Source organism: Urocitellus parryii, unplaced genomic scaffold (genome assembly GCF_045843805.1).
Source record: "Urocitellus parryii isolate mUroPar1 unplaced genomic scaffold, mUroPar1.hap1 Scaffold_53, whole genome shotgun sequence".
Lineage (NCBI taxonomy): Eukaryota > Metazoa > Chordata > Mammalia > Rodentia > Sciuridae > Urocitellus > Urocitellus parryii.
The window spans coordinates 1,803,939-1,817,433 of record NW_027554068.1 but is presented as its reverse complement, the minus strand read 5'-3'; the positions used below and the strand labels follow the sequence as shown (position 1 = coordinate 1,817,433).

General features: G+C 33.7%; 1 protein-coding gene across 4 annotated transcripts in view; it reads right to left on the bottom strand.

Moving 5' to 3' along the window:
- Window positions 1-1,556: 1,556 nt before the first annotated feature.
- The window catches only part of LOC144252721 (secernin-3-like), a 34,088-nt gene continuing 22,149 nt past the window's right edge, over window positions 1,557-13,495 (bottom strand). For 3 of the 4 annotated variants that reach the window (XM_077794861.1, XM_077794862.1, XM_077794863.1), the window contains exons 6-8: window positions 12,305-12,467; window positions 11,188-11,368; window positions 4,624-8,355 (exon numbers count right to left, since the gene is read on the bottom strand). In XM_077794861.1, the coding sequence (XP_077650987.1) occupies window positions 8,083-8,355; window positions 11,188-11,368; window positions 12,305-12,467 (617 nt within the window). In that variant the 3' untranslated portion in view covers window positions 4,624-8,082. Of the gene's footprint in view, window positions 1,635-4,623; window positions 8,356-11,187; window positions 11,369-12,304; window positions 12,468-13,495 lie in introns of those variants that run through there. The other variant, XM_077794864.1, reaches the window with a different exon arrangement.

The window sequence follows — 13,495 nt, the reverse complement described above, 5'->3', positions numbered from 1 at the left end:
TAGAGCATTTGCCTAGGTTTTCACAAAGTTCCAGGTTCAATCTCCAGTAAGAAAAAATAAACTCCTTAAATTTTGGTTTTCAGACTTGAATTTCTATGGAACAATAAAGAAACAGCAGAAAACGGAGATTATCTTGTTTCTGAGGAAATAAAAATGACCTGTCAACAATTTATCCATTATCACCGTGACCTCTGTATCCGTAACATCGTCAAGGAAAGAAGGTAAGCAAATTGCCATTGTAGATCCAAATAATTATATTTTAGATTAACTATTTTTGGATTTTAATAAGCTAATAGTTATGGGTCAATTTTTAGTTTAAGAAGTAGCATATGAAAGAGACATATTACTTTGATTTTACTATTTTAAAATATCATATAACTTCTGATTTCTACATAAAATGTGAGAACTTTAAAACAAACCCGAATGTGGTAGAATATTAACATTCACTTCATGTTGGCCATTAGTGTCTCTCACAAAGCTTTGAAATACATTGGATTCAGAAATGGTTTTATATTCCCATTTTCTAGTGTTATATTATTATATTGTTTCATATTGCCAAAAAACAAAATGAAGGCAGGAGTGGTGGCACACTCCTGTAAGCCCAGCAATTTGGGAGGCTGAGGCAGGAGGATCGCAAATTCAAGGCCAGCCATGTTAACTTAGTGAGACCCTGTCTCAAAATTTTTTAAAAAAGGATGTAGCTCTGGGGTAAAGTGCCCCAGATTCAATCTCTGGTACCACAAATAATAATAATAATAAAATTTCTGCCTCTTAATTAATTCTGCTGCTTATATTTCACCTCAAGTCCTAATCTTCCTTTGGTCTATGACATTATATCTTCAAGGTATGGAATATACTGCAGCAGGAAATGACCAACTTTGAATAAACAAATTTGTAGTGAAAATATTTTTGGTTGTCATGCAAGAAAAATAAAACATAAGGAAAGTAACATGTGTATAACGGAAAATTATATAGGAGAGTTTATTTGCACCTATTATGCCACTATATTTAATATACATGCCATTATAATCAGAAGGTAGCCTAGGTTAGATGGTGGAAAGGGGAAGCATTTGGGTGTAGGTTAATACTAGAATTCAACTCCTGAATTGAAGTTTCTTGGCTGTGTGACAATAGGCAGGTTCAATTCTCTAGCCTTAGTTTTCCTTTTCTTTAAAAATCCGACTCTCAATATTGTTTGAATTAGGTGACAAAATGTCTGTGATATGCCTAGCCTAATGGTAAACTATGGAGAAAAGCTAATGTTCTACCCTTAAAGGGCTGAGCACAATTATTTCAAGATATTATCCGCATCAACAACTTGTTTTTCAACTGCTTTTCAAAATTAAAAAAGAAAACTCTGTTGTTATCTCTGTCAGGCCTGTTGTGATTGCCAACTGTCGGGAAGTGTAGCTCTTACCATTTGCAGGGCTGCCAGGCTGCCTTGGTCCCAGATGGTTGAATGGGCACCAGCTGGTAGTGTTCTGGCCTGTTCCCTGTCCCTTTCCAGGCTCTACTGCCTGTACAGCATCACATTCTCTGACACTCTGTACATCTCCATGGGCTTTTGTTACAGCTGCCTGATCACAGTCTTCAAGAAACTATTCAATTGGTGTCTGGGACAGAAGGCATTAGGACTATAAATTAAAAGCCAACAAACAGGAAGAAGGCTCAGACAGGGGTTGTAACATTCAGGCTTCTGTCAAAATGATGTTTGCAGTTGCAAAGAATTAAGTTAAGAGTTCTTATTACTAAGTTAAAATATTGTAATCTGGGGTTGGGGATGTAGTTCAGCGGTGGAGTGCTTGCCTAACAAGCATGAAGGCCCTGGGTGACATCACCAGCACCTCAAAACAAAACATATTGTGATTTTTACATACTTGAGAAACATTTTCGTTTATTAACCTTTTTTATAATTCTTATATGATACACATATATTTTATTTATGATAAAATGTTTTTAAATTCTTGTCACCTGTTTCTCATTTCATCTCAGTCTTCATTCACTATTTCTCATTGTCAAGCACTTTAGGTTTTACAGCTTGACTGATGCTTGTGGACAGATTTTTGTTGTCTATTGCATATTTGTACAGAATTTATGTAATTGGGTTTGGTTGGGTTTTTTTTTTTCATTTCTCTTTTCCTTGTTTATTTGAACACATTTGAAGGACCTCATATTTGCATTAAGAAGACAAAATTTAAGTGATCAAGAAGTAGATTTATAAAGCACATTTTAAAAAATCTTAAGATTTGTAGCAAGACAGATCTCACTTATTCTTTCCTTGCTTTTTAATGAAGCAAATCCTGACAAACACAAAAGTGAGGTTGTCTTGGTTGCTGATGGAAAGAAACACTACTTGTGGGCACGATAATAAAGTTTGATTTGAGTAGTTTAATAAAAATAGTAACTTCTTAAGAGCTTACAAAAAATATGTAATGTTCCTGAGACAATTAAAATTACATAGCACAAATAAGAATATAAGAAATTATAATATATTTAATATTCAGACATTACCTATGTCCATTTTTTGTTGTTGAAGCGTTTCTGTTTTCACAAGCATTATTGGCATATTTTATTTTTCTCCAGGAGTCTTTCTGGGGTCAGGAAAGTTAACAATTCCTTTATATTCAGAACAGTTTCATTCCTGCCATGCTTTTAACTATCGTGCCGTCTTCCCTTGTCTCCTTCTATTTTTTCCTTGCTTGTCCTCTACCATGCAGTGCTGATACCAGGTTTACAGAACATATGGGTGAATCATTCCTTTGACATACAGGTGTGGTGCAAAGACTTCTGCTGGGACCTTCTGTGGCTGTGACCAGGTGAACTGGCTAATTGAAGTTGGCCTTGCCTCTGACCGTGGTGAAGCTGTGATATATGGAGACAGACTGGTGCAAGGGGGAGTCATCCAACATATTACCAATGAATATGAATTTCGGGATGAGTACTTGTTTTACAGATTTCTTCAAAAGAGTCCTGAACAGACTTCTGCTATTAATGCAGACAGCCCCCAACAGGAAAGCTATAAAGAAATTGAGCATTCACCCCCATCTTCACTTTCTCCTAAGTCCTAAATGATAAAGGAGAGAATCCTCCACGGAATCATATTCTAGTCCCAGATCCAGTATTTATCTGTGTGATCTTGGGAAAATTAGACCCTCTCTGAGCCTTAGTTGCCACTTCTGTAAAATCTGACAAGATGCATTCCCCCCGCCCCGTGCTAACACTGTGGTTTTAGTATGGAAAACACATAGGAAAGTGACCTAGGAAAAAGAAAGAAACAAAAGGAAAAGTTCTGATAGTGAATATAATAATTACTATAAATAATACTAATGTGGCAACATTATAAAATGATTTCTTCCTGCAACTGTTTGCTATAACTTCAAAATCAATATCCAGTTGACAATTCCTTTTAATTGCCAAATTTGACAGATGTTCTGCTGGTGAAATGGACATAAAATTATGGTAACTTTACATTTATTAATGGCACTTCCTAAAAAAAATAATTTTACTGAATCTAATAAGAGGTTCTTATTCCTCCCAGCCCCCGTCCATTTCTTCGAAAAAACTCATTAACAAATTAGAATCACTGCCTTTTTTTTTTTTAAATAGGCTTGTCTCTTCTTGCTCTTCTAACCAAAGTACTAATCTATGTCATTAGGAAAGGAATAAAAACCTCCATAAATATTATCATCAAAATCCAATCTCTAACTTTTGTGCTACAGATAGTAATTTGTGCATATTTATTTAAATATTAAAAAATTATTGTCATGTGATGTATCACTTATTATTTGCACAAAGCAACATAGTACAGAATAATAACCCTACTACTTTTCTCCCTGCAGTGAATAAAAAGGACCATATATATAGGCCAAGTCAAGAGTTAAAACTTCTAGACATAGCACCCTATGACTACCTTTAGAATTCAGTCTATGAATTCTATGTATTAAAAAAAAATCTGTTTTTTAAATTTTTAAATTACTAAATGTTGCTATCTTAGTCCATTAAGGCAGCTATAACAAAACACCACAAACTGGATAGCTTATAAACAACAGAAACTTATTTCTTATAAGTCTGGAGGCTGTGTAGTCTAAGATTTAAGACATGGGCAGGCTCAGTGTCTGGTGAAGGCCTGATTTCTGGTTTACAGCTGGTGCCCTTTTGCTGTGACCTCACATGGTAGAAGGGAAAAACTCTTGTCTCTTCAGCCCTGAGAAAGGGACTGATGCCATTCATGAGGGCTCTACCCTCACGACCTAGTCACCTCCCAGTACTATCCCACTGGGGATTACATTTTAACATATGAATTTGAGGGGATGCAAACATTCAGACCATAACAGATAAAGTTCATCTTCAGAAAATTAAAGGGAGTTATTCACATGATTTTTGAACATCTACTTAATTATTAGGTGTCAGTTTAACTTACTTAAAATATGTTGAAATGTTTATCTCATGTTTAGTGTTTTCTATATAAAGCCGTTTAGAAAATTATTGCCCTTTTAATGCAACAGATATATAAATTTTTTAAAAACCTGCATGGAAGCCTAGTGTATTTAACAAGTAAATTTAACTTTAGTATACCATTAACCTATACAAATTTCAAGCTATCATTAGAGAATGGGCGTGTTTTTAAACAGAACTGTCTTGTGGGGGAACTTTTTCTAAAAAAATATGACCACGTTAATACTCTTTGAATGCTCAGGAGTAAGCATAAAGCCTCACTGCTGTTCCAATAGAGATGTAACTCACATGCATGCAGGCAACTCAAACTCAAGTGGAGAAATTTTTTATTTATGAACAAGTCATACAAATAAGTCATACTGCATATGTTCTGTTATTTGCACAAAAGGATTCTGCAACCTCTTTTTCCATGGGAGACACTAAAAGAAAATCCTAGATCAGAATGATCTGCAGTTTCAGATAAAGGATTTTAAGAGATGTTTTTAGATTAAGGATATGTTAATTTTATTAAATGAAAATATTTGTAACTGTTACTTTCTCACTGACAAAGCAAGTTTCTCAATAAACTACCTATTTTAACTTTCACTGCTGTCATCTTTTCTTTGGGCAACTGCAATGATACAGATACTATCAAACGGGTCTTTAATCTAAGTTCTTAATGTTTTCTTAAATGAGTTTCTTAAGACTGTCCCTTTCTTCATGACCCATTAGGTCCTGTGCATAGGAACTTCCCCAATTATGAATTCACTAAACACCTTTTATGAGTGAGTTAATATGAAATTAAGAGTGCCTTACATACATTTCATGATTTTTCTTAAATATTATTTTTAGTTGTGATTGGACACAATACCTTTATTTTATTTATTTTTATGTGGTTCTGAGGATCAAACCCAGCGCCTTGCACATGCTAGGCAAGCACTCTACTGCTGAGCCACATCTCATGATTTTTCATATGTAGAGTCACAGCTGAGAAAATTATCTGGTACAATTTTGATTAAAATCTACCCCTTTTTACTAATCTTCAGCATAGTCTATTGTTATCTTAACTCTCAATGAACAAGTCCATGCCTAACTTGTGCTTTGCTTTTAATATTTTTAGAATAAGATAAAGTATATTTTGGTACTTGGAGAATAATGATTAGTGACCCAAAAGTTATGCAAAAGAGAAAAATTCACTATGTAGAACTGTTTTTGGAAAATTTTACAAGAAGGAACTAACTTTCCAAAATTCTAGGCTACATATTATTTCTAGGACAACATTCTTTTTTTAACAATAAATATATAAACTGATATTTTCATCAAGATCAAACAATGTAGCTTTCTGTAAAGTACTCAATTTATTAGATGACTCCCTTGGTTTATAACATAATTTAAGGGTTGACCTAATAAAAAGCTTAATTCAGCAACTATATTTTTTACTCTTACAATAGATAAAATTTAATAAAACCTTAAATTTTTTACAATATATCCCAAGGCATTAATCACCCCCACAAGTACTCACAGCCCAATTGCATTTATACAGTAAAAGTCAAGCTATATTATATTAATTTACACTAATAATTACATACATTAATAATACATTAATAATCCTTGTGTTTTTAAACATTTTTGTTGTAGATAGACACAATATATTTATTTTTATGTGGTGCTGAGGATTGAACCTAGTGCCTCACACGTGTGAGGCAAGTCCTCTACCACTGAGCCATGGCTCCAGCCCCAATTATCCTTGCTTTCATATGGGGATATATTCCCATTTCTAATATGGAAAGAAGCAACAGCTTGATTTGAAACTTATCAAAAGCTAACAAGTTGTATAGATAAATTATCTAGATAATTTCTGCAACCTTGCTTTTTATAGGCAGAGGACTGTATAAATTTTTCCTGTCAGTATCTGAATATTCATTTTGCAAATATCTATTAATAAGCATTTATTACATGCCAGACACAATACTGAACACTGCACATACAACAGTAAGAACAAATATGATTCCTAGTTTCATAGAGCTTAGTTCTACTGTGTTTAAAGTTCTGTGCAAATGTTTAATGTATAATTAATTTGTGATCAGGATAGCGTGTGGCTCCAAGAGTATTTAAGAGAGACCTGACCTTGTGGTTTGAGGAAAACTTCCTTAAGGAATTCCTGTCTTGGCAAAACCATTAAAAGAACTACAAAAGGTGAGAACACGGAATGAATGTTCCATGAGGAAGGAACTTGGGCACATTCCAAGACTTGAAAGGGCAGCATAGGTGAAACATAAAAAACAATGGTGAACGTGTAATAAGATAAAGACAGAGGACAGATTAATTAGCAGGCTCTTGGTGGTATTTGTTAAGAGACTTTAACCCAAGAACAATGTCTTTGAAAGAGTTTTAGACTCAACAATAAGAAAATGAACAAACAACTGATTTCAAAATGGGCAAAAGATCTGAACAGACACCTCACCAAAGAAGATGTACCCAGGTGGCAAATAAGCAATGAAAAGATGTTCAACATTTCATGTCACTAGGGAATTGCAAATTAATACGAGAAACAACTGCACAACTATTAGAATGGTAAAAATTTAAAACACTGACACAAAAAATGCTGGGAAGGATATGGTGCAACATTGCTGGTGGGGATGCAAATGGTAGTGACTCTGGAAGACAGTTTGGCGAATTCTTACAAAAACTGAACATGGTCTTACCATATGACCCAGCAGTTGCACACTTTGTAATTTACCCAATGTAAGTTGAAATTTTACATCCACACAGAAACCTGCATATGGCAGTGTGTAGATTTACTCATAATTGCCAAGACTTAAAAGCAACCAAAATGTCCTTTAGTAATGATACATCCAGACAGTGATACATCCAGACAGTGGGATATTATTCAGGCTAAAAAGAAAGGCGTTATCAAGTCATGAAAAACAAGGAATAACTTAAGTGTATGTTACTAGTAAGCAAGAGAAATCAATCTGAAAGAATACCTACTGTATGATTCCAACATTATGGGGAAAGCAAAACAGAGAAAACTAAAAACAAAATAGTGGTTTCTAAGAGACAGTGGAAGGCTAAACAATTGGAGCTATAAGTTCACTGGTAAGCCAACTCTTGATATAGAGTGTGTTTAAATGAAAGTGTATTTTCAGAATTAATACAATGACAAAGATTTAGTGTGTAAATCTAGAAAATTCCCATGTTAGCACTGGTTAATATTTGCTTAAAGCGTAAGAAAACTCACCACTTCATATTTTTTCCGTTACTAAAAAAAACTTAAAATAATTGATAAAATGATTTGAGGGTTCTACGAAATTATAAGTATAAATCCATGCATCATATTAATGTCTTATGCTTTATGTAGAATTGAATACTTAATTTTTTTTAGTTGTAGATGGACACAATACTTTTATTTTATTTATTTGCATGTGGTGCAGAGGATCAAATCCAATGCCTCACACATGAGAGGGAAGTGCTGTACCACCGAGCCTCAGCCCCAGCACCTGAGTACTTAATTATTGTGACAAACAAAAAGTTATTGTGGCTAAAAGAAATAATTGCCTGGAATAACACCTAGCTACCTCATGATATATGTTTGGTTTTCTTTGTCAGTATCTCAGCAAAACTATATGAGTTTTAACAATTGAACTATCACTTGAATGCTATTAAAGAATAATAGCTAAGTAGGTTTACCTCAAGACAATGGATTCTGACTTTGAGGGAGATTTCCACCATTTCTATGATTGCTATGAAGTAATAATTTGCCTTATAAATTCTAATTTCATCCTTTGTACTCTGAGGAAAGAGATTAGCAATTTTATCCATATCAAGATGCTTGTTTTGGAGGACTGACTCCATCTTTTTGAATAGTTCTTTCTCCAGCTTCCTCATGTTATCCAGTATTGTTCCTAAACAGTATTTATCCTAAACAATGAAAAGTACACAAATACACATACATGAGTACATGAATCTATCCAAATTCCAACCCACCCTCACAGACAAGATTTGTTCACTGTGGTTTCTACTTCTGGATTAGTTACCCCTCCTAATATGTAAATATAGAAGGAATGAATCTCTATTTTAGACTGAATGAAATCCCTGCGTTCAATTATCAGCATCAAAAACAACAACAACAAGGGCTGGGGTTGTGGCTCAGTGGTAGACATTTGCCTCACATGTGTGAGGCACTGGGTTCATTTCTCAGCACTGCATACAAATAAATGACTAAAGGTCCATCAACAACTAAAATATATATTTTAAAACAGCAACAACAAAATCCCTGCACATAACAAAGTTAACATTCATATTTTTTGCCTCTTTGATGCAAAACACACAAACATAAATGACCCAAAAGTCAACTGAGAGGGGCTGGGGCTGGGGCTCAGCATAGCGAACTTGCCTGACATGCGTGAGACACTGGGTTCAATTCTCAGCACCACATATAAATAAATAAAAGAAAGGTCTGTCAACAACTAAAAAAATTTTTTTTAAATCACCTAAGAAATAAGCTATGAAAAAAAAACCCAGCCAAGTCATTTAATATTTATACCAATAAATATAGAAGATTTTCTATCTCATTAGTAATCAAGAAATGTAAATTAAAACTATCAGTAGGACTGAGTCTCCCTAAAACAAAAAAGTAGTTAGAGTCAGAACTAGAACACAGCTTATTGATACCACCCTCAAATTACATTATTTTTCCACCACTTTATATTGTCAATCAACAATTAACATCTTTTAAACAGTAACAGCTTCTAATGTTTTTAAACATTTATTTATTTATGTATCTTTAGTTTTAGGCAGACATATTATTTTTTTTAATGTGGTGCTGAGGATCGAACCCAGTGCCTCATGTATGCTAGGTGAGCACTCTACCACTGAGTCACAACCCTAGCCCCGAGCTTTTCATTTTTATCCCAAAATTACTTTGTAATTCCAATCAGCAATTTAATTTACTTTAACAAATATTTAATACTAACTCTATAAAGCTCACCTCCCAGAAGCAGCATAATGGGGAAAAGAGAAGTGAAAGCTCATGAGAGCAATTATGAGCAACAAAGGCTGTGTGGAAACTGCACAGGAGGAGTAAAGGGAAGTTCCTGAAGCATAACACTAAGGGACTTGAGCAAAGACCAAAGAATCAGAGTGCACATCATTGTTCACCACACTGTTCTGAGTGTGGAGAATAAGCTAAGTACATAGGAATGATAGACACCTCAGGCCCAGTCACTTGGGCCCCAGTCAGCATATTAAGTGGGTTCCTATTACTTGCCTCTCATTTCACACCACTAAGCTACAAAACAGTATTTAGACTGTAGACCAGATGTGAAAACAAACTGGTCCCCAATAAAGCAGAATCAGCATTAAGAATTCTTAGCAAATAGGAAGTCTGGCAAAGTGCTTCAAGCAAAAGCAAAATAGTGAAGTGGGGGGAAAAAGGCAGATAACTATGCAAACATATTACAGGCAAAAATGAGTAATTGCCTGGAGGAAAATTAATTTAATTGATTTAAATGTAGACAGATGTAAATGCCTAGATCTTGAAAAAGTTAAAGGATTATATAGCAAGAAAAATTAGCAAGTGGTAAAAATAGCCAAGAAAAGATATAGGATGGTTAATCTTTTCCTTCATTGCACGTTGTCAATTGATAGTTGCCTTTAGACAGCACTTGTACTTTCTTTTTTTCTTTTTTATTTCTTTCTTTCTTTTCTTCTTCTTCTTTTTTTTTTTTTTTTTTTTTTTTGCAATGCTGGGTGGGGATCAAACCCAAGGCCTCATGCATGCATGCTAATGCATGCTAAGCAAGTACTCTACTATTGAGCTACAACCCCAGCCCCATTTCATTCTTATGGGGGGGGGAGTTGGACAGGCAAGGGATAGGGAAGGCTGAAGAGGTATATTTTATAAAATTAAGTTTCAATCTATGTCATAAAATAAATACATCTGCTTATTTCTGGAGATTTCAGGTGATATGTTGCTCTTTACAATGTTCACATTTTTAAAATAATAAGCATATATTATTTTTTTAAAAAACAACTTATTATTTTAAGTCTATGTGGCCTTCAATCACTTTCAATTAATTTTCATCTGCAGTTGTAGGATTAAAATTTACTGCCCTTTAGAGTCTTTGTAATTTTTGGTGTGAGATACTAAGCTAATTACTAAACCTCTCTCCTAGTCTTGGATTCCTTATCAGTAAAATGGAGATAACAATAGTACCTATCTCATAAAATGATTGTGCAGATTAAATAAAATAATCCATATAAAATGGTATATGATAAGTGCTTAATAAATGTTAGTTATTATTATGTTTAATATACTAAATTTCTCTAAAATAGTCACAACATACATATTCTTAACCAAAAGTAAAAATAATACAGCTTTACTATAGTAATAGCATCTACACTATTTCTTTTTTTTTTGGGGGGGTGGGGGTAGAGGGTACTGGGGATTGAACTCAGGGGCACTTGACCACTGAGCCACATCCCCAGCCCTATTTTGTATTTAAAGACAGAGTCTCACTGAGTTGCTTATTACCTCGCTGTTACTGAGGCTGGCTTTGAAATCCAATCCTTCTGCCTCAGCCTCCCAAGCTGCTGGGATTACAGGAGGGCACCATCATCTCCAGCAACATCTATACTATTTATAATCCTACTTTTTACATGAAGGAAAGAAATTGGTTCTTCAATGTTTAGAATTCAGATTGAATCATACTTTAAACTATTCTAATGATATAACAGATAATATAATAATACCTCATTATTATTTATTACTTCCAAAGCCTGTTGGTGGTTTTGGTAGAGTGGGTGTCTTCTGTCAGGCTTACTCTTTAAGTGCAGCCTCTTTTTAACTGGATCTTCAAGTTCAAATGTTGGTGAACTGGTATCCAACAGTTGTGAAATATGTGGCACAAATATGAAAGGCTTAAAAACTGATCTAGAAGAAAGAGACTTAATTAAATTGACATGTCAAAATGTTGAAAAATTCAGCATTATTCTAAGTTTTCCAAGATTCTCTTAGAGAAGTTTCTGTTAATGATGCTACATAAGTAAGTTGTTCCTGTCATATTAATTATGCTATGCCCAAATCCCAGTGTACAGTGTGATCTCATTTATAGCAGGGGCAATGCTTAATTTAGGGCTGCATTCATACCGACCTACTGAGAGCACAGCACATATACCATGTCAGTGAATGAACAGTTTTCCATTTCCTAAGGTAAGAACAATTCTCAGTGTTATAGACTGAGGATTATAACTTGGAGTGAAAATCAGTACAAGTGTTAATGAAGGGACACAGGTTTCACACTCTAACTTCTTGAAGTATCTTTAACAATATGAAAGTCTATAACATTAAGGGATAGCAAGTACGAAATCATTTCTAAATGTAATGTGGTGTTAAATTTGGTAAGAGATACAAATGACTTGAATCAAGATAGTCTATAAATAAAGTCCTAAAGATATAACTTGAACTACTGATAGTTTAAGTTTTATATGTATGTTTTCTATATGTACAAAAGTAAATCTAGCACAACTACATTACTTATTCAATTTACTAACTTATAAATCATTTAATGTCATTAATGTCTGAAATCTGAGAAACCTATCTACCTTCTTTTCTTGACAATGTTAAATATATTTGTAGGAAAGAGGAGTACAGATAAGGGTAAATACAAAACTATAAGCCTTTTCTTCCCATAAAAAATGAGAACAGTTACACATTTATGGAAATTGCAATCTAAAATTGGCCCAGAAAATCCACCAACAAGTTGTCTTATTTATGTAACAAAAATTTAGTCTCACAGAATTATCAACACACTATGATTCTTCCCCATACCATGACCACTTGCTAGTTCACAGTATTTTGTGACTTTACCTCTCAGGATCAGGAGTCCGCGTAAAGAAGTGAATGCAAGGAAGGTTGGAATCTTGAGGTAAAACAGAAACCATGCTTGCAGTGGTCAGGAATTCTCCCTCCATATTAATGCCACTTGGTTTATCTCGGAGAATTTCCATCATTGTTTCAAATGTTATGTTTCCTAGGGAAATAATTTTAAAATCCATTAAATATGTTTGCATATATATATTTTACAATTACAAACTGCTTTCTCTACTGATAATATAGGAGATATCGATTTTGGTATAAATGAGACATCAACTATAAACAAACTCTGTTTCAACAGCACATTGTCACAGAAAGATATTTTCTTTTAAATATAAAATATGCAAAATCTCAAAAACATTCTAACAGGTAAAAACTTTGTAAGCAAAAGCAATCAATAGTATAAAAATACATTCAATCCTATTGCACTTACAGAATTTTTAAGGCATATTTAGTAATGAACTGATGATATTTCAATAACCTATTATCTGAGCCTGTCCATTCAATCAATAAAAATATTGTATTTAGTTTCCAATATTATAAAAAATTATTTTTATAAAACAACACATTATTTTTCCTATATTAATTTCTGTGTCTGACATTAATAAGCTTACATTAAAGTGTGGGCTAGAACTTGAAAAAGAATGAAGATGACAAAACACATTATGGTTAATGGAATTTGGGTGTGCATAATCCTGCTGGGCTACTTTAAAAATTAAACGTCCATGTGTGAGATGAAACATGTATGTGATGATATATTGCATGTGATTATACTGTTTTATGCTTTTATATTTAATGTGTATTGTTTTTCAGAATTTTTTTTGAGGAAAATAGAAAAAATTATTTTCTATCTTTAGTAAATATAACATGTCCCTGGTTACACAGAGTTTCAGAATTCAGTATTTGGAAAGCATCACAAAAATTTTTTTAAAGTCATTGATGTTTTCAGACAGCTCTGTTCCTTGCTATACACATTTATAGTCAAAGATGTGGCTCAGAACTACCTTACAGTAACAACAACAACAACAAAAAAACCCTAACCTACCTATATAGTTATTATGGTTTGGATATAAGGTATTTCCCCAAAGTTCCTGTGTGAAGGCAGAAATGTTCAGCAGTGAGAGGATTAGATTGTAAGAGTTGAAACCTAATTAGTGGATTAAGCCACTTGATGGATTAATAATT